This window comes from Ixodes scapularis, unplaced genomic scaffold (genome assembly GCF_016920785.2).
Source record: "Ixodes scapularis isolate PalLabHiFi unplaced genomic scaffold, ASM1692078v2 PGA_scaffold2__306_contigs__length_199485367, whole genome shotgun sequence".
Classification (NCBI taxonomy): domain Eukaryota; kingdom Metazoa; phylum Arthropoda; class Arachnida; order Ixodida; family Ixodidae; genus Ixodes; species Ixodes scapularis.
In genome coordinates, this window is record NW_024609857.1 from 62,834,653 (window position 1) to 62,854,238 (window position 19,586).

A 19,586-nucleotide genomic window follows, 5' to 3' on the forward strand; every position below is an offset into this window, starting at 1 on the left:
GCGTTTCCGAGAGGCCAAACGTCTGGAAAATTTTCCTGGCCTGCCTTCCCATGGTATACAGCAGCGTCCGCACCTGGGCTTCCTCCGACCTCTCGTTGAGACCCACGGCGTAGCGGAAATCGTCGAATTTTTGAATCCACTCCGGCCATTCTGAAGTTCGGTCGAAGTTGAATTGTTTGGGCGGAGGAACTGCCAGAGGAGGGACCGCTGTAGGTACTTCCATCTTGCAAACCGAGTGCAAGATGAGGGCCGCCAAAACAACACGGGCGAGAAGCATCATCCCACTTCTGACACCATGTCGTGTGTCTCGCGGCACGATGAAGGAAGTGACAGCCAATTAAGTAGTTCCCAGCAGAACAACCCCCAGCCCTTATTCCGCGCGCGTATATATCGCCAACCGCCGTATCACTGATAAGCGGAGAGCGAGGCGAGTCACGTACGCAGGTCAGATAGTGAATGACAGTCAGTGATGGTACAGCAATATTATGATGATGCGGTCAGGATGACACCGCAAGGTCATCCTACCTCTGGCGAGTCATCAAGCTTCCAGCTTTTGCCGGCACCCCAACACCACGGCCCACCACCACCGGCTCGTTAGGTCGATAGGCCTATCGAGAATCAAGGGTAGCGCATCCTTGGAGCGGTCCAAGTCCACGCACACACTCGCTCAGTCAAGCGCATGAACGTTAAATATGCACACCAACACGGGAACTTGATAACAGCACATGACGCATGGCAAGAACGACAGGTTCAGATCCCAGAAATGAGCATCTCGCACCACACTCCGACTGGCCCCGACGACCCCGCCAACTGGATTCCCGAATGAGGCATTCGCGTGAGGGCTTCTGGGCGAGCCTCTGTCGGCTACGTCGTCGTCCAACGTTTAACGTAGAGCATGTCAAAGTCCTTCGTAAGTTACGCTGTCGCGTGTCAAGCTGCTTGCGCTGTGCCACGTTCAGCGTGACGCCGGAGTATAAACACTCTGTTCGCAGACAGCGCGCGTTTATTTCCGAGGGGCGCTTGACTGGTGGCTTGCGATAAAACTAGAGATGACCTTCAGGTGAGTCCTTGCGGTGTGGACGGGAAAGTTGCTCAATTCAAGGGAACCGTTGTTATAATCTGCCTGCGGGTGAGCGTAGTTCTAATGAAAATGGGAGATGATTCTGCAGAAGTCAAGATCTCCGAGCACGCATGGGATGGCTGCTTGGAAGAAGAGAAGGAAACACGTCGCATTTTCTACACCATTCGGCGGCTTCTCGCTTTTATTTGCTGCTGCATGCTCACCTGTCTATACGCTTTTTTTGCGTTCTTATTGTTTACAATCTTGTGAAGCTGATCATGCCGTATTATCCTCCTTCCCCCCCCTCCCCTTTTTTTTTTTTTGAGTGAAATACAGATACTGATTGCTTCATTTTCTCGCCATTTGTATTTAACTACGCAAACAAGCTTTATTTTTAGTATGCCTTTTATAATTGCGCGATGATGTTTTTCGACATGAAATTTTTATGAAACGGTATTGAAGTTCGATATGCTGGGTGTAATAAAAAGATAACTAAGTGCACCAAACTACGCAAAAACATATTTTTGGGCAAGGTGCTTGGGCCGTGGCGAACGCAGCTCCGCTGGTGACAATGTGCTACGGATCATAAGGAAGTGACACGGATATGTCTTTAAGGTTTGAAATACCGGTGTCTGTTGTAAACTTACAATTTTTATTCTGAAATGTTTTCAGTACAATAAAACAGCTGGATACTATTTATGGTTTGCAAGAAATACTGTAACACATACTTTGTTTTTAACCACTTGGCTAATAAATAACCTAATGTCAATGTTTTCAATAATTCAATACTTGCAATGCGTCCTGTTATTAGCGACAACGCTTTTTATGCGACGAGCAAGAGACTTATAGAGTGCCATCACAAGCCCTTGCTGAGCTTGTAGAATCCTCCACTCCTCCGCAATAGCCATCCACAGGTTGTCTGCTGATGCATCTGCAAGGTGCCTTTTGGAGAGCCGTTTCTTCAGCAGACCCTAAACATTTTCAATCACATTAAGGTCCGCGCCTCCTGGGGGCCATTGGAGGCTGTTCATGCACCGCTCCTCCAAGTGGATTTTTGCAGCGGTTGCCTGATGCACGGGGCTACGATCGTGCTGCAACACGAAGCAACCATCCGCAAATGGCCCGTCAAGAAGAGAAGATAGCAGCACATGATCCAGGACGTCAATATACTGCTCCGCAGTGAAAGGTGCACTCAGCCTATGTAGCGGCCGTAAGCCCTGGCTGGTCACTGCACCCCAAATGCTGACAATGACTTGCCCGCTTGCAGCGACCTGGTGAATGTAACGTGGATCATGCCTGAAAGTGGTAATTTTGGAAGATAAAACATATTGTCCCTACAAGAGCCATCTTCTGAATACAGTTAAAATAAAGCTACTGAAGTCGTCAAACAGAAATATTTACCTGCAGAAGTCCGGTCTCCAGACGCAGCGCTGTTGATCGAAACGGCTGCAGAAGCTGGCCTCGTCAGTGAAGACTACCTCATTCCATTCAGATGGTCCCCACAGCTGATGATCTTCTGCAAACAATGAAGGAGACCAAAAGAAAAAAAATAGAAGACGAAGCAGCGCGATATATCTAAGGGGGCCGAATAAAAGAAAAAGAAGAACATCGGGGATTAAGATGGTGACAGATGCGTATTGACATTTCTTCGGAACGTTACATAATTTGGCGCAGTCGACAGGATTCAGAACATGTGCGTACAATTTTCTGTTTCTCGGGACCTAGACCGAGTAGTTTTTAACCGACATCAAGTTCAAAATGAACCAGCGTGGACCTGCCAGAGCATCCGACATCACCGGAACTCATCAAACTCGTCCTCCAGAAAGGTACCATTTCTTCGGAGGAGTGGATGAAAAAGGGGTCCCAAGCAACCACGTATGTCCGTCGGACGTCCGAACAAGAGCCGAATATCCATTGCCAGGGAAGGACGTCCGTCGGACGTACACTGGACATCCGTTTCCGTACGTCCAAATTCGGACTAATAGTGGACGTCCTGTGGATATACAGAAATGGATGTCCGAGGGCTGTCCATTTGTGGATGGTCGAACATATCCCAATAGGTATTGGGAAACCATTCAAAAACAGTTACTTAAAAGTGGTCCCATTCTGCGCTAAACGATTATCATAACAGAACCTTTTTGTGCAGAGGATATACCTTTCCCTAATGAAGATAGGTTTGAGGCCCCCCCCCCCCCCCCCCAAGATTCTTTGACAGATTTGATGGCCCCTTCAAGATTTCCTGAGGTCTTAAGAGGTCCCATCACAGTATTTCCTGAAGTTCCATAGGGGCCCATCACAATTTTTTGCAAAGTCTCATGGGCCCTCTAGGATTTGCTAAGGGTTTGAGGGGCGCAATAGATGCTTTCTGGGGTCTCCAAGATCATTCAATAGGTATGACGGGGAAAAAAAGAGGTGGACACATCGGTAATTCGTTTTTTTTTTTCAAGTGTTGTCCGAAGGTCCATTAATAGAGGCCTAGAACCTTAGAATTGTAAGCTCCTTTCAAGCTGATACTGTGTGCGGTAAAAAGAAAAACAGTATTGTATGTTCTCGACTACAAGTAATCAAATGAATTGTGATGCATGTGTACTACTTTTTAAAGTAATTTTGCAATCATTTGATTACATTTTACGTAGTGATGTCGCAGTGCCAGTTGGCCTTATGTTTCGTAAGCTAGAAGGAAACAAGGATGTTAGACAGCAAAATAGTTTTTTATTTGCAATCAGAACCAGGGCAGAGGCACCTTTCTCACACTTGAAGGTAGATGCCTACTCTCCCTTAGAAGTGGTGCACCTCTCCTTTGCGCGGCGAAGCCACTCCTTGACTTCCGTTTCCACCTCTTTTTTCGTAGACTCTTTGCAGTGCTTTGTCCGCTTTATAGCAGCTGAAAGCAATAGATGACCCTTATAGTACAACTTAAAAAGGCAGGGAATTGCGTTGCAAACTTCTACTTACCAAAGATCAATTTGTACAGCTTAAGGCTACGGAAAACCTTCTTCCCTTTGCGCCCATCCATGCTGAACTTCGCAGCAGCTTCGTCACTAATCAGGTGTGCAAGCATAGACCTTACAGTTGTTTTGATAGACAGGTCCCCAAGGGAGGTCAGCTCCACAACCTGGAAGGAACGTACAGAGCACGACACAGTTAATACGAACAAGACATAGCCAGTTTTCGCTGTTTTACTCTGACCAGTGAAACGCTATCCCCAAAGCTACTTATATCATGGAAAGGGTTCATCTTGGGGCAATAACCTTGGTTATAAGAAAATGCAATCCTCAATTCACTGTCCATGCAAAATGCCAATGCCGTGTTTGAGCACATAAAACGTGGGGCTGGTGCCTGGGGAACGTAAGACATGACATAAGGAGCATTACGATACCCAGAAAGCAAGTATAGCCAAAAATGTTTGGCATTCAAGGTTAGCTGGATAGAAAGAACCTGAGCATGAATGGGTTTACAGCTTGTATTAACTGGGCTAGGCTTTACAATTAGCCAATTCACACCCCCTCTTTATCTCCGAGGCCAGTATGAGTGAACTGGTGATACCTTGAGAAAGATTGAAGGAATGTGAGGGCCCAAATTTTATTTTATTTGGGCAGTTGTTTACACCTCCTAGTCATTGTTCTATCTCATTAGTCATTTCCCATGCTCTAGGATCTGGAACTGTGGGACAGAGTTGCCATTTGAAGAAATACGGAAGTAGTCAGAGCTTGCTCTACACTCATGAAATAATGCTAAATATAGCACCATTACAAACACCTTTGTTGCTTACCAGAGAACAGGCAGTCTCACCCCTTCGATGCATCTCGATTTAAAATCACAGCTTGCTCCTAGCTTATTTGTTATCTGCATGTCTTAACCTTAGCTGCACACTAGGGATAAGACATAACAGCAAAGCCTAGAGAATGCAAACACCAATACTTGCCTCAGTAAGTGACAAAAACTAGAGTATGGGCAGGCATTGATAACAGCAATTGCTTACCAAAGCCTCACTCGTGGCATCTGTAAGAGCGCCATCAAACACCTCAATTGCTTCAGGAGTGTCGAGGGGATCAACGAGGATCGGCTGGCTGGGCTCTACAACGAAACTCTCACGCGCTCGTAGCAATGTCGAAATCATGTCCATTATCTCCGTCTGCTGGCTCCTCATGACGCTCATCCCATTCAGCACCCGTCGCTGAAACTCTGCATGCAAAGAAAAGGCTTGAAATAAATATTGGCAAATAAAATTAGTGCAGGCAGGAGACAACATCCTACTTACCAGCAGCACTCAAGATCCTAGCAGTGGCCCGCAGATCAGCTAAAAAGAAAAAAAAAAGATGGCAAAAAGTCAAGAGCTTAGCCATTTCAAAACTATTCAAAGTTGTGCAACCATGCTGTGAAAGAAAAACAATTGAAATCAAATTGGCTTACCGCAGGTCGAAGCACTGGTGCTAGGCGTCATGTGTTGCATAGCCTGCAGTGCTGAAAAAATTTAATGAAGGACACACAAAATATCTTAATACGCAGCTGCAACACAATTCTGCAGTAAAGTACCTTGATCTAATCGACTGGGAGCCGACATCCTTGTCAATGTTTGAGATGCGGTTGAAAAACCACTGGCATCTACGAAGATAAAGACAACTGCAGGCGCTAGATGCAATAAGGGTACAAGGTGACTTGGATTGCTTCTCATATTTATTTATGTTATTTATTTATTTGGTACTTCTGAACTGCCCTTGAAGAGCCCGTGGGCCTACAGGAGGGTGCACCATGCATACATGCAAGAGCTCAAATGACACAGAATACAAAATTAAAAAACATACCTAAAAAAGTAGGAAAAAAATTTACATATGTAATATCAACAGAATGTGACCTCAGACAGTGGAAAACATACAGCGCAGAAACCTGTTGCCCCCATATCTGTTGTTTAAAAAACAGAAAGGAAAACATACAATCAATGTATACCTTGAGCAGGGCTCGCACGCTAAAACTTCCAGGCAAAAAAATATCCACCTCTGGAGAGTTCACTTTATTTAATATGCTAAAAGCCTACCGAAAAGTTTCCAGATGTGAAAAAGTCACTTCGTTTTTGGCGGTATGGTGCTCCATACATTTGCTTGCTCAAATTTGATTAAATATAAAACTTCACCCAGAAAGATATGAAAGAGATGGCGATTGTTTTTGCAAGCTTTGCATTTGAATTTGCACTGCTAGTGTGCGTAGCTCTTTATTTGTAAAACGATCATGCAATGTACCTTTATTTCGTGAACTGGGAGCCGGTGTCCTTGTTGACGTTTTAGGTGTCTGGAACGAACCACAGGCACCTGCGAAGATAAAGACAATTGAAGGGGCTACATGCAAGAAGGGTACATGGTGACATGGATTTTTCTCATATTTAGGTTCCTAGATGTGAAGAAAGCCACCTTGTTTTTGGTGGCATGGTGCTCCATATATTTGCTTGCCCAAATTTGATTAAATATAAAACTTCAGCGCTCACACGGAAATGAAATTAAAGTTAATTGGTTCTGCAAGCTTTGCACCTCAACTTGCAGCAATATGTGCATAGCCCCTCATTTGTAAAATGGCCATACATTATAGGTTGTTTGCACATAACGTCAATTTGGCATTTTGTTGTTAGCTTGTTTTTTCACACAAATTTACTACATTGAAGGATTACATCGTAACCGGTTGAGATGATGTCAGCGGTGCTCTACGCATTTGAGGGGGCGTGTCAATCCTTGGAATGCTCGAGTTTGGCACACGCCAGACAGCTCACAACAACAAAATGGTGGACGAAATTACGTCAGTGAAAACACCCTATAGCTACCTTTATCTTGTGGACTGGGAGCCAGCGTGTTTATCGAAGTGCTAGACGACTGGGACGAACCACTAGCACCTGTTTGGAGATGTCTGATTAAGTTGGGAATTGGTAACATTAGAATACAAAAAGCGAAAAACAATATAAGTGGTTTTCAGGAGAAACTGTACCTCGCATTAGTGCAGCTTGCGACATTTCACTGTGTATTGATCTTGCCGGGCTCGCACTCTGTGATTCCAGTCTCTGGCTACTGGCTGTGAAAAGCGACCAGAAAACCTCAAATTGTAAGATGAAAAAAGTACAAATTGATCTCCCAAAATATAAAAAATGCAGTTGTGCCCCAACCCCCTATATAAGCACATTGTTTACGTAAAACGACAGATCAAGTACGTCTGACGACACACCCTAGACTTATCAAGTGCCAGGTTCGAATTCTAAGCTAAAGGTTAAGAAACAGTTGCAACGGTCAACAAGGCTGTCAGCTGCAGAACAAAATAAAAATCAAATAGCGTTACGCGAGTTCTGCCGTGCGCAGAGCGGCATCGGGGCTTCCGGGAATTCATCCGAGCTTGAGTCGGACTCGCTCCAGCGTGTGGGGCGAAATCTCCTACGCTTTGGGCGTATCTCCTCGTCCGAGAGATCAGATGTGAACCGCGACCGCTCCAACTTAGATCGCCCTTCTTCGTAGGAATCTGTAGTTACATAAGAAAAAAATACTTACAATTAATGAACACTGCTGCACGCATGAAGAGATGCAATATACTCACTGAATAGTCCTTTCACAGTCACCTCGAACTCAGAAAACCCTGGTCCTGGTGGCCCCCCCTTTCGCACTAGCTTGACAGCCTTATCGGTGGACACCTTCGGCCATAAACACTTGTTTCCCGTGACCCACGTGCAAGGCACGATCTCCACCTCTTGGGTTAGCGTAAATTCCACAATTGCATACATCCCTGAAAATGAACAGAAAAACTGATGTGAGAAAGTCATCAACACTAACCGGATCTAAAAAGTTATGCAAAAGCTAAACATTTACCTTGAGCTGCTGAAATGGCGGCGGTTTCACGGTACCGTCGCTTTCACCGACAGTAAAACGTAAAACCCGGTCGTGGTAACACCAGAGTCCAAACCACGCGCTCCTAGAGCCGACAATGCACAAATATCGATGGATTTCGTTGGCTATGGATTTTAACGAATATGTGACACTAGCGGCACCTAGAAAAGTTGAAAAGTACATGACGTCGGGGTTAAACATCAATAAATAAATAAATTGGTAGCGTTTGTTTTATTCGTACATTAGTTTGGTGACTCATAAATTTAAACAAATCTCCACAGACAAATTATAACTGCACGCACTGCACGGTCGTATCGTCAACGTCATCCCTCTACGCGTTGCATAACGCGCTGACTTCTTGAATTGCAGCTTACGCCAACACGCTCGTCAACAAGCAGTAAAATAATCGTGCCCAATTTTGAACAACAAACAAGAAAAGTAGCGAGAAGAATATTCTTATTGAATCATATCCCGTCTAACCACTCCCGCCTTGGCTGGCAACCCGAGTTTCGAATTTGTTCTTTTTTGTTTGTTGCTTTCGTGTCCACGTTGTTGCTGTCGCATGTCGATACAACGGTGTCACGAAATTTTTTTATTTCTGTTTTAAGTAGTATTGTGTTTATGTCGCAGTACTGACGTTGGACAATTTTACAGAAGAACTGTTCGTCTAGTTGAACCATCTGCTTGAGTTGTCCATTTCGGGTTAGTACTTGCTTTCCATACCACGTTGTTTTTTTCCGTCCCCGTCTGTTTTTGTGTAGCTCGAAATTCAATCCGTTCGTGTCTTCGTAAGAAGGGGTAATACGGACGTTGGATAGCGTTTCGGAACTTTGGTTCACCTAGTTGAACGGCCTACTTGTATCCATTTTTAGGAAAGTTTAGTCTCATTCTGAACCGCTTCGTTATTTCGCGCATATCATCCGTACCACGCTTTGTTTTTTCCGCCCTCGCCCGTTCCCGTCTGGCTGGAACTTCATTTCGTTTGTGCTTTCGTTTGTAGCCTCCTGGAGGCTTTGTGCACGCGTCTGGCAGTGTTGGGCAAGTTTCATTCACCAGACGGCCCATTTAGAGGAGTTAGTTTAGTCTTGTTATTTGAAGGAGTTTGAGTATTTCGCCCGTATCATCTCTAATGCACAGGTAATCATGCCCAAAGTCAAAGAAAAGTCCTACACACTCAAAAAAGCCTCACAGAAAACAAAAGAGATATTTGAAAACTTTGGGCACCCTTGCTTCCAGCAAGTTACACTACCTGTGCTAACGGATGCCATAGACAAAAATGGCTCATGTACATCAGCAGCACACACATGCAGTGGCAGCGTCTCTGCCCTTTTGAGTTCAGATTCATGCGGCAGCCAAGATTGCAGCAACGAGGGACTACCTGTGGCTCAGGGTGGTGATGCAGCAGCTCGGCTACCAATTACGCCCTTAGAAGTGGCACAGATCGAGTATTCGGATGCGGAGGAGATAGAGGATAGTGTGCCTTACTCAGCTCTTGCGAGTTACAGTCCTCATTCCAAGCCTACTTTCTCTGGCTGCGTAAACACGGAGCCAGTTGCTGGATCTGGTAATTTGGCTGCAGAACTGAAGACTTGGGCTCTCAAAGAGAATATTCCACAGACCGCTGTAACGTCCCTCCTTAAGGTCTTGAAGTCACGACCTTTTGATCCAGCATGTCTTCCGAACGATGCTCGCACTCTACTCGGTACACCTAGAGACACGATGCGTACTCCAGCTGTAACTGCGATGCCCCCGGGAGATTACTGCCATTTCGGGCTGGAGTACCAGCTGAGAAATATCCTCTCACATGCACATTTTGAAGGTAGGTCTATTGCCCTGTCTTTCAACATCGATGGATTACCCATTTCAAAAAGCAGAAAGATGCAGCTGTGGCCCATCCAGTGCATGGTTATTGAACTTGGCAAGGCAGCCCCTTTTGTTGTTGGTGTTTTTGCGGGAGAGTCAAAGCCAGCATCGGCAAATAATTTCCTGGCTCCTGTTGTGGGCGAGCTGCTACAGCTTTTGTCTCAGGGAATGAGCTTCAAGGGGCAGATGATAGAGGTCTCGGTGAAGAGCTTTATTTGTGACGCACCTGCACGGTCGTTTGTGTACAGCATTAAGGGTCACACAGGATACTCGGGATGTCTGAAGTGCATTGCAGAGGGCACATATACAAACAAAAAGGTTTTTTATCCATCGAAAATTTCCACCCTGCGGACTGATGATTCTATAAGGCGCCAGACGGATCCCGATCATCATCATGACGTCTCAGCCCTGACAGAGCTTCCAATCGACTGTATCAGCACCGCGCCCCTTGACTACATGCATTTGCTATGTCTCGGTGTTCAGAAGAAGCTGCTCGGCTTATGGTTGGGTGGGCCCTTAGATGTGCGCCTTGGCCCTGTAGGCCGAAAGCGATTGTCTGACCTAAACCTTTCTTTAGTTGCACACGTGCCTGGAGAATTTGCACGTAAGCCGAGAGGCACAGCGGAGGTCGACCGGTGGAAGGCGACAGAGTTTAGACTTTTCCTTCTTTACACTGGGCCGGTAGTACTTAAGACCGTTCTGTCCCCTGACCTTTATAACAACTTCCTTGCTTTGCACTGCGGCACATTTCTCGTATCGAGCCCAACTTTGTGTCATCAGTACGTAGATTACGCAGAGTCACTTTTCCAGCACTTCGTGAAAACGTTCGCAAAACTCTATGGAGAAGACCAGGTGTCTTACAACATCCACTGTGTCTTACATCTTGCAAGTGATGTGCGCAACCAAGGTCCGCTAGATACGTTTAGTGCGTTTCCTTTCGAAAATAACATGCAGTGCCTGAAGCGACTCCTCAAGAGTCATAATACTCCACTGGCTCAACTGTATAACCGTCTGAAGGAGTGTGAGGGCATGGCGGCGACTGCCAAGACACCTCTGGATTCTGTCCAGCTTGGAAAACAGCATACAGATGGGCCTCTCCCGCCCGATTGTACACCACCCCAGTACAAGTCTGCAACCTTTGCTGATTTCGTGCTCGCCGTAGACCTGGCCAACAACTGCTGTATGATTGATGACGCTATTGTCCTCGTAGACAATTTTGCGCACTCTAGATCTACACAGGCGCCTTGCATCATTGGTCGAGAACTCGTCGTAAAGGAAAACTTCTATGATAAGCCATTTTTATCGGGTACCATTGGTGTTTTTGTAGCCTCCCAGCCTTCTTACACAAAATGCTGGTCATTGAAGAATGTACGTAAATTGGTCCGGTTGCCTTGGGGAGCGAAATCGGTGGTCATTCCACAGCTGCATACACTTTAACTCCACGCCTGGGGCCAGCACCATCCATTCTGCCACTGAAAGCTACAGGTACGTTGACGGTGTACGTGAAAATAACCCTCACTCATGCCTTTGTCAACGTGTTTTCTTAGAGCTGCACGGTGGAGAGGGGTTTCCCCACGCCTGGGTCAAGCACATCCAGTCTGCTGCTGGGAGCTACAGGTATGTTGATGGTGTACGTGAAAACAACCCTCACTCATGCCTTTGTCAACTTGTTTTCTTAGAGCTACACGGTGGAGAGGGGTTTCCCTCACGCCTAGGTCAAGCACATCCAGTCTGCCGCTGTGAGCTACAGGTATGTTGACGGTGTACGTGAAAATAACCCTCACTCATGCCTTTGTCAACTTGTTTTCTTAGGGCAGCGCAGTCAAGAAGGATTTCCCCACGCCTCGTCCAAGCACCATCCAGTCTGCCGCTGTAAGCTACAGGTACGTTGACGTTGTACGTGACGATTGCCCGCACTTATGACTTTGTCAACTTGTTTTCTTAGGGCAGCATGGTCAAGAAGGATTTCCCCACGCCTCGTCCAAGCACCATCCAGTCTGCTGCTGTAACCTACAGGTATGTTGACGTTGTATGTGACGATTGCCCGCACTTATGACTTTGTCAACTTGTTTTCTTAGGGCAGCACGGTCAAGAAAGATTTCCCCACGCCTCGGCCAAGCACCATCCAGTCTGCCGCTGTAAGCTAAGGTGCATTGACGTTGTACGTGAGGATTGCCCGCACTCATGCCTTTGTCAATTTGTTTTCTTAGGGCAGCACGGTCAAGAAGGATTTCCCCACGCCTCGTCCAAGCACCATCCAGTCTGCCGCTGTAAGCTACAGGTACGTTGACGTTGTACGTGACGATTGCCCGCACTTATGACTTTGTCAACTAGTTTTCTTAGGGCAGCACGGTCAAGAAGGATTTCCCCACGCCTCGGCCAAGCACCATCCAGTCTGCCGCTGTAAGCTAAGGTGCATTGACGTTGTACGTGAGGATATCCCGCACTCATGCCTTTGTCAATTTGTTTTCTTAGGGCAGCACGGTCAAGAAGGATTTCCCCACGCCTCGTCCAAGCACCATCCAGTCTGCCGCTGTAAGCTACAGGTACGTTGTTGTTGTACGTGACGATTGCCCGCACTTATGACTTTGTCAACTTGTTTTCTTAGGGCAGCACGGTCAAGAAGGATTTCCCCACGCCTCGTCCAAGCACCATCCAGTCTGCTGCTGTAACCTACAGGTATGTTGACGTTGTATGTGACGATTGCCCGCACTTATGACTTTGTCAACTTGTTTTCTTAGGGCAGCACGGTCAAGAAAGATTTCCCCACGCCTCGGCCAAGCACCATCCAGTCTGCCGCTGTAAGCTAAGGTGCATTGACGTTGTACGTGAGGATTGCCCGCACTCATGCCTTTGTCAATTTGTTTTCTTAGGGCAGCACGGTCAAGAAGGATTTCCCCACGCCTCGTCCAAGCACCATCCAGTCTGCCGCTGTAAGCTACAGGTACGTTGACGTTGTACGTGACGATTGCCCGCACTTATGACTTTGTCAACTTGTTTTCTTAGGGCAGCACGGTCAAGAAGGATTTCCCCACGCCTCGGCCAAGCACCATCCAGTCTGCCGCTGTAAGCTAAGGTGCATTGACGTACGTGAGGATTGCCCGCACTCATGCCTTTGTCAATTTGTTTTCTTAGGGCAGCACGGTCAAGAAGGATTTCCCCACGCCTCGTCCAAGCACCATCCAGTCTGCCGCTGTAAGCTACAGGTACGTTGACGTTGTACGTGACGATTGCCCGCACTTATGACTTTGTCAACTTGTTTTCTTAGGGCAGCACGGTCAAGAAGGATTTCCCCACGCCTCGGCCAAGCACCATCCAGTCTGCTGCTGTAACCTACAGGTATGTTGACGTTGTATGTGACGATTGCCCACACTCATGCCTTTGTCAACTTGTTTTCTTAGGGCAGCGCAGTCAAGAAGGATTTCCCCACGCCTCGTCCAAGCACCATCCAGTCTGCCGCTGTAAGCTACAGGTACGTTGACGTTGTACGTGACGATTGCCCGCACTTATGACTTTGTCAACTTGTTTTCTTAGGGCAGCACGGTCAAGAAGGATTTCCCCACGCCTCGGCCAAGCACCATCCAGTCTGCCGCTGTAAGCTAAGGTGCATTGACGTTGTACGTGAGGATTGCTCGCACTCATGCCTTTGTCAATTTGTTTTCTTAGGGCAGCACGGTCAAGAAGGATTTCCCCATGCCTCGTCGAAGCACCATCCAGTCTGCCACTGTGAGCTACAGGTACGTTGACGGTGTACGTGAAAATTGCACGTGAATATGCACTCATACCTTCGTCAATTTGTTTGCTTGGCGGGGGAGAGGGGGGGGGAGCCGTAGCGGCCTCCCTCCGCCGAGGACTAGCACTTCGTCACTCGTCCAGTTAATTTGCGACAGTTACCGGCACTGGTATCTTAAGCTTTTCTCGCTAGGCATGAGATTGCTTTTCCCCGACACAGCCAATCTGGTAGTTTCTAGGCACAAGTGCCATTCATATAGTCCAATTAATATAATTAAAGAATATTTCTTTCATTTCTTTACAGACGGACACTCCCTCCAAGGTCTGACTAGGACATGGGCCAGACAACAGCAAGACAGCTGCTAAATATATGGCAGAAGAGATTGGTCCCATTCTGCACAAAAAGCTTGTTCATAACAGAACCTTTTTGTGCAGAGGATTATGAAGATATTTTTTGAGGGCCGCCAAGATTCTTTGACAGATTTGATGGCCCCTTCAAGATTTCCTGCGGTCTTAAGAGGTCCCATCAGTCTTTTCTGAAGTTCTAAAGGGGCCCTTTACAATTTTCTGCAAGGTCTGATGGGCCCTTTAGTTTTTCCTGAGGGTTTAAGGGGTGCATTAAATGCTTTCTGGGGTCTCTTACATTTTTCGGTTGGTATGAGGGGACAAAAAAAGAGGTTGACACATCGGTAATTTTTCAGGGATGCGTTTGTTTTAAGTGTTGTCCGAAGGTTCATTAATACAGACGTAGAACCTCGGAATTGTGAACTCATTTCAAGCCGATACTCTGTGCTGTAAAAGGAAAAACATTCTCGTATGTTCTCGACTACAAGCAATCAAATTAATTGTGATGCATGTGTACTACTCTTTAAAATATTTTTGTAATCATTTCATTACCTTTTACGTAGTCATCTCGCAGCTCCAGTTCGCCCTATGTTTCGTAAAATAAAAGAGAACAAAAATGTTAGAAAGCTGAATACTTTTTTATTTGCAATCAGAGCCAGGGCAGAGGCACCTTTCTCACACTTGAAGGTAGATGCCTACTCTCCCTTGGAAGGGGCGCACCTCTCCTTTGCGCGGCGAAGCCTCTCTTTGACTTCCGTTTCCACCTCTTCTTTCGTAGACTCTTTGCAGTACTTTGTCCGCTTTACAGCATCTGAAAGCAATAGATGACACTTATAGTACAACTTAAAAAGGCAAGGAATTGCGTCGCAAACTTCTACTTACTGACCGCGACCGCTCCAACTTGGAGCGCCCTTCTTCGTAGGAATCTGTAGTTACATAAGAAAAACATACAGTTAATGAACACTGCTGCAAGCATACATGCCACTACCACGGAGGGGCATCGGGGCTCGTGCCCCCCCTGGTGAGATCTGGGGGAAGGGGGGGGGGGGGGGGGCGGAAGAGCCCCCCCCCCCCCCCCCCCCCCGGGCTATGATCCTTACGGAGACGCTGTTTACGTGCCATGTAACGAGCTTCTAGTAGTGGCATGTAAACAAAATAACGCCCACGTTGGCATTATCGACAAAATGCATGGGAAATGGAATCCCAGCGTGCTTTCGTTAGCTTCAATCTCCAGTTCTGGCGAGAAGGTAACGCGGCATTGATTCCTTTTACGTCCGCTTGGTCTGCTTCTACAGCAGCCTGCCATTTTGCAATGTCCCACCAGAAAAAAAAAAAAAATAGATATATAAAACAAGTGGAAGTTCATACAGAGGGCGCCTACTCCATCCGGAGCTGTTCCAAAAGTCCGTTTAGTAGTGACTCCGACGGAGTTACCCGAACTGGATTCGTGGAGTCACAACTTAACGCGCCCAATGAAGCGATGGATGATGCAGTCGACCGCGGAGAGCCGCATGCGTGAGAAAATATTAGTTGGCAAGTCGTTAATAAAAATTAGAAAAATTAATGGACCAAGAGTACTGCTCTTACAATGATAGCTGAAGAAGATATACATACGTTGTAAAATATACCCCCTAAATTAAACTACTCTTAATTGCCGGTTTAAAATTGCGCAAAAAAACAAATCCCCCCCTCCTCTCCTCTCCCTCTCCCCTCCCCCCCCCCCCTCCCTCCCCCCCCTCCCCCCTCGGAGAACTTCTCAGCCTGCACCGCCGGGGAAATGGAAAGTCTACGCCGCTGGCTGCAAGCACAAAGAGATGCAATACACTCACTGAATAGTCCTTTCACAGTCACCTCGAACTCAGAAAACCCTGGTCCTGGTGGCCCCCCAATTCGCACCAGCTGTTGAGCCTTATCGGTTGACACCTTCGGCCATAAACAGTTGTTTCCCGTGACCCACGTGCAAGGCACGATCTCCATCTCTTGGGTTATCGTAAATTCCACAATTGCATACATCCCTGAAAATGAATAGAAAAACTGATGTGAGAAAGTCATCAACACTCACCGGATCTAAAAAGTTATGCAAAAGCTAAACATTTACCTTGAGCTGCTGAAATGGCGGCGGTTTCACGGTACCGTCGCTTTCACCGACAGTAAAACGTAAAACCCGGTCGTGGTAACACCAGAGTCCAAACCACGCGCTCCTAGAGCCGACAATGCACAAATATCGATGGATTTTGTTGGCTATGGATTTTAACGGATATGTGACACTAGCGGCACCTAGAAAAGTTGAAAACTACATGACGTCGGGGTTAAACATCAATAAATAAATAAATTGGTAGCATTTGTTTTATTCATACATTAGTTTGGTGACTTATCAATTTAAACAAATCTCCACAGACAAATTATAACAGCACAGTCGTACCGTCGGTGTCATCCTTGGTGTTATCCTACGTTGATTTCATGAATTGCAGTTTACACCAACACGCTCGGCAACAAGCAGTAAAATAATTATGCCTAATTTTTAACAACAAACAAGAAAAGTAGCGAGAAGTATATTCTTATTGAATCATATACCGACTAACCACTGATCGGTATAGCCAGCTTCGCGACCTCACCTGTCTCGGCTGGCAACCCGATTTTCGAGTTTTGTTCTTTTTCTTTGTTTCTTCCGTGTCCACGTTGTTGCTGTCGCGTGTCAACGGTTATACAACGGTGTTACTAAAATATTTTTATTTCTGTTTTAAGTAGTATGGTGCGTGTGTGGCAGTACTCACGTTGGACAATGTTCCAGAAGAACTTTTCGTCTAGTTGAACTATCTGCTTGAGTTGTCCATTTCGGGTTAGTACTTGCTTTCCATACCACGTCCTTTTTTTCCATCCCCCTCTCTTTTTGTGTTACTCGAAATTCATTCCGTTCGTGTTTTCGTAAGTAGCGTCCTAAAGGACTAGTACAGATGTTGGCTAGCGTTTCACAACTTTCGTTCACCTATAGTTGAACGGCCTACTTGTTTCTATTTTTGGGAAAGTTAGTTTAGTCTCATTCTGAACCGCTTCGTTATTTCGCGCATATCATCCGTACCACGCTTTGTTTTTTCCGTCTTCGCCCGTTCCTGTCTGGCTGGAAGCACATCCAGTCTGCGACTGTGAGCTACAGGTACGTTGACGGTGTACGTGAAAATTGCACGCACTCATGCCTTTGTCAACTTGTTTTCTTAGGTCTGCACGGTGGAGAGGGGCTTCCCCACGCCTGGGTCAAGCACATCCAGTCTGCCACTGTGAGCTTCAGGTACGTTGACAGTGTACGTGACAATTGCCCTCACTTATGCCTTTGTCAACTTGTTTTCTTAGTGCTGCACGGTGGACAGGGGTTTCCCCACGCCTGGGTCAAGCACATCCAGTCTGCCGCTGTGAGCTACAGGTACGTTGAAGGTGTATGTGAAAATTGCCCTCACTTACGCCTTTGTCAACTTGTTTTCTTAGGGCTGCACAGTGGAGAGGGGTTTCCCCACACCTGGGTCAAGCACATCCAGTCTGCCGCTGTGAGCTACAGGTACGTTGACGGTGTACGTGAAAATTGCCCTCACTTATGCCTTTCTCAACTTGTTTTCTTAGGGCTGCGCGGTGGAGAGGGGTTTCCCCACACCTGGGTCAAGCACATCCAGTCTGCCGCTGTGAGCTACAGGTACGTTGACGGTGTACGTGAAAATTGCCCTCACTTATGCCTTTGTCAACTTGTTTTCTTAGGTCTGCACGGTGGAGAGGGGCTTCCCCACGCCTGGGTCAAGCACATCCAGTCTGCCGCTGTGAGCTACAGGTACCTTGACGGTGTATGTGATAATTGCCCTCACTTATGCCTTTGTCAACTTGTTTTCTTAGGGCTGCACGGTGGAGAGGGGTTTCCCCACACCTGGGTCAAGCACATCCAGTCTGCCGCTGTGAGCTACAGGTACGTTGACAGTGTATGTGATAATTGCCCTCACTTATGCCTTTGTCAACTTGTTTTCTTAGGTCTGCACGGTGGAGAGGGGCTTCCCCACGCCTGGGTCAAGCACATCCAGTCTGCCGCTGTGAGCTACAGGTACGTTGACGGTGTATGTGATAATTGCCCTCACTTATGCCTTTGTCAACTTGTTTTCTTAGGGCTGCACGGTGGAGAGGGGTTTCCCCACACCTGGGTCAAGCACATCCAGTCTGCCGCTGTGAGCTACAGGTACGTTGACAGTGTATGTGATAATTGCCCTCACTTATGCCTTTGTCAACTTGTTTTCTTAGGTCTGCACGGTGGAGAGGGGTTTCCCCACACCTGGGTCAAGCACATCCAGTCTGCCGCTGTGAGCTACAGGTACGTTGATGGTACATGTGATAATTGCCCTCACTTATGCCTTTGTCAACTTGTTTTCTTAGGGCTGCACGGTGGAGAGGGGTTTCCCCACACCTGGGTCAAGCACATCCAGTCTGCCGCTGTGAGCTACAGGTACGTTGACGGTGTATGTGATAATTGCCCTCACTTATGCCTTTGTCAACTTGTTTTCTTAGGTCTGCACGGTGGAGAGGGTCTTCCCCACGCCTGGGTCAAGCACATCCAATCTGCCGCTGTGAGCTACAGGTACGTTGACGGTGTATGTGATAATTGCCCTCACTTACGCCTTTGTCAACTTGTTTTCTTAGGGCTGCACGGTGGAGAGGGGTTTTCCCACACCTGGGTCAAGCACATCCAGTCTGCCGCTGTGAGCTACAGGTATGTTGACAGTGTACGTGACAATTGCCCTCACTTATGCCTTTGTCAACTTGTTTTCTTAGTGCTGCACGGTGGACAGGGGTTTCCCCACGCCTGGGTCAAGCACATCCAGTCTGCCGCTGTGAGCTACAGGTACGTTGAAGGTGTATGTGAAAATTGCCCTCACTTACGCCTTTGTCAACTTGTTTTCTTAGGGCTGCACGGTGGAGAGGGGTTTCCCCACACCTGGGTCAAGCACATCCAGTCTGCCGCTGTGAGCTACAGGTACGTTGACAGTGTACGTGACAATTGCCGTCACTTATGCCTTTGTCAACTTGTTTTCTTAGTGCTGCACGGTGGACAGGGGTTTCCCCACGCCTGGGTCAAGCACATCCAGTCTGCCGCTGTGAGCTACAGGTACGTTGACGGTGTATGTGATAATTGCCCTCACTTACGCCTTTGTCAACTTGTTTTCTTAGGGCTGCACGGTGGAGAGGGGTTTCCCCACACCTGGGTCAAGCACATCCAGTCTGCCGCTGTGAGCTACAGGTACGTTGACAGTGTACGTGACAATTGCCCTCACTTATGCCTTTGTCAACTTGTTTTCTTAGTGCTGCACGGTGGACAGGGGTTTCCCCACGCCTGGGTCAAGCACATCCAGTCTGCCGCTGTGAGCTACAGGTACGTTGAAGGTGTATGTGAAAATTGCACGCACTCATGCCTTTGTCAGCTTGTTTTCTTAGGGCTGCACGGTGGAGAGGGGTTTCCCCACACCTGGGTCAAGCACATCCAGTCTGCCGCTGTGAGCTACAGGTACGTTGACAGTGTATGTGATAATTGCCCTCACTTATGCCTTTGTCAACTTGTTTTCTTACGGCTGCATGGTGCAGAGGGACCTCCCCATGCCTGGATTTTGCACCATATGTTCATAACACACTTAAACTTCCCTTTAGATGACAGGGAATAGCTTTTCCCCGTCATCTACAGGTAGGTTTCAGTGTGTTGTGAATATGCA

At 47.1% G+C, this 19,586-nt stretch overlaps 2 protein-coding genes and 1 long non-coding RNA gene across 21 annotated transcripts in view; 2 read left to right on the top strand and 1 right to left on the bottom strand.

Moving 5' to 3' along the window:
- Window positions 1–3,385: 3,385 nt before the first annotated feature.
- On the bottom strand, window positions 3,386–16,078 carry LOC115320467. Of its 5 annotated transcripts, XM_040211189.3 has the most exons (13): window positions 15,953–16,078; window positions 15,778–15,869; window positions 7,628–7,721; window positions 7,376–7,552; window positions 7,031–7,114; window positions 6,870–6,938; window positions 6,298–6,366; window positions 5,597–5,692; window positions 5,474–5,524; window positions 5,322–5,360; window positions 5,043–5,245; window positions 4,016–4,175; window positions 3,386–3,944 (listed from the first exon to the last, which is right to left on the bottom strand). In XM_040211189.3, exons 2-13 carry the CDS (start codon window positions 15,865–15,867, stop codon window positions 3,829–3,831), a joined length of 1,248 nt encoding a protein of 415 aa, XP_040067123.1. In that variant the 5' UTR covers window positions 15,868–15,869; window positions 15,953–16,078; the 3' UTR covers window positions 3,386–3,828. The 5 variants fall into 5 exon arrangements, with proteins under 5 accessions (XP_040067123.1, XP_040067124.1, XP_029836484.2 ...); XM_040211190.3 differs by lacking the exons at window positions 15,778–15,869; window positions 15,953–16,078 and adding an exon at window positions 7,897–8,047 and having other exon boundaries at window positions 5,597–5,665; window positions 7,628–7,813; XM_029980624.4 differs by lacking the exons at window positions 15,778–15,869; window positions 15,953–16,078 and adding an exon at window positions 7,897–8,047 and having other exon boundaries at window positions 7,628–7,813.
- Window positions 11,486–13,943, top strand: LOC115330093. Of its 15 annotated transcripts, XR_006077968.1 has the most exons (16): window positions 11,486–11,527; window positions 11,590–11,660; window positions 11,856–11,915; window positions 11,988–12,058; window positions 12,121–12,180; window positions 12,253–12,323; window positions 12,386–12,456; window positions 12,519–12,578; window positions 12,651–12,721; window positions 12,784–12,843; window positions 12,913–12,983; window positions 13,046–13,116; window positions 13,179–13,249; window positions 13,312–13,371; window positions 13,444–13,514; window positions 13,814–13,943. It is a non-coding gene; the product is annotated as an uncharacterized LOC115330093 (long non-coding RNA). The 15 variants fall into 15 exon arrangements; XR_006077970.1 differs by lacking the exons at window positions 11,486–11,527; window positions 11,590–11,660 and adding an exon at window positions 11,734–11,793 and having other exon boundaries at window positions 11,856–11,925; XR_005798268.1 differs by lacking the exons at window positions 11,486–11,527; window positions 11,590–11,660 and adding an exon at window positions 11,734–11,793 and having other exon boundaries at window positions 11,856–11,925; window positions 11,988–12,047; window positions 12,121–12,190.
- A 128-nt stretch (window positions 16,079–16,206) lies between the features above and the next one.
- LOC120835975 overlaps window positions 16,207–19,586 on the top strand; it is a 387,414-nt gene continuing 384,034 nt past the window's right edge. The window contains exon 1 of the mRNA XM_042291896.1: window positions 16,207–16,693. The gene's annotated coding sequence lies outside the window, so the exon portion shown is untranslated. The remainder of the gene's footprint in view (window positions 16,694–19,586) is intronic.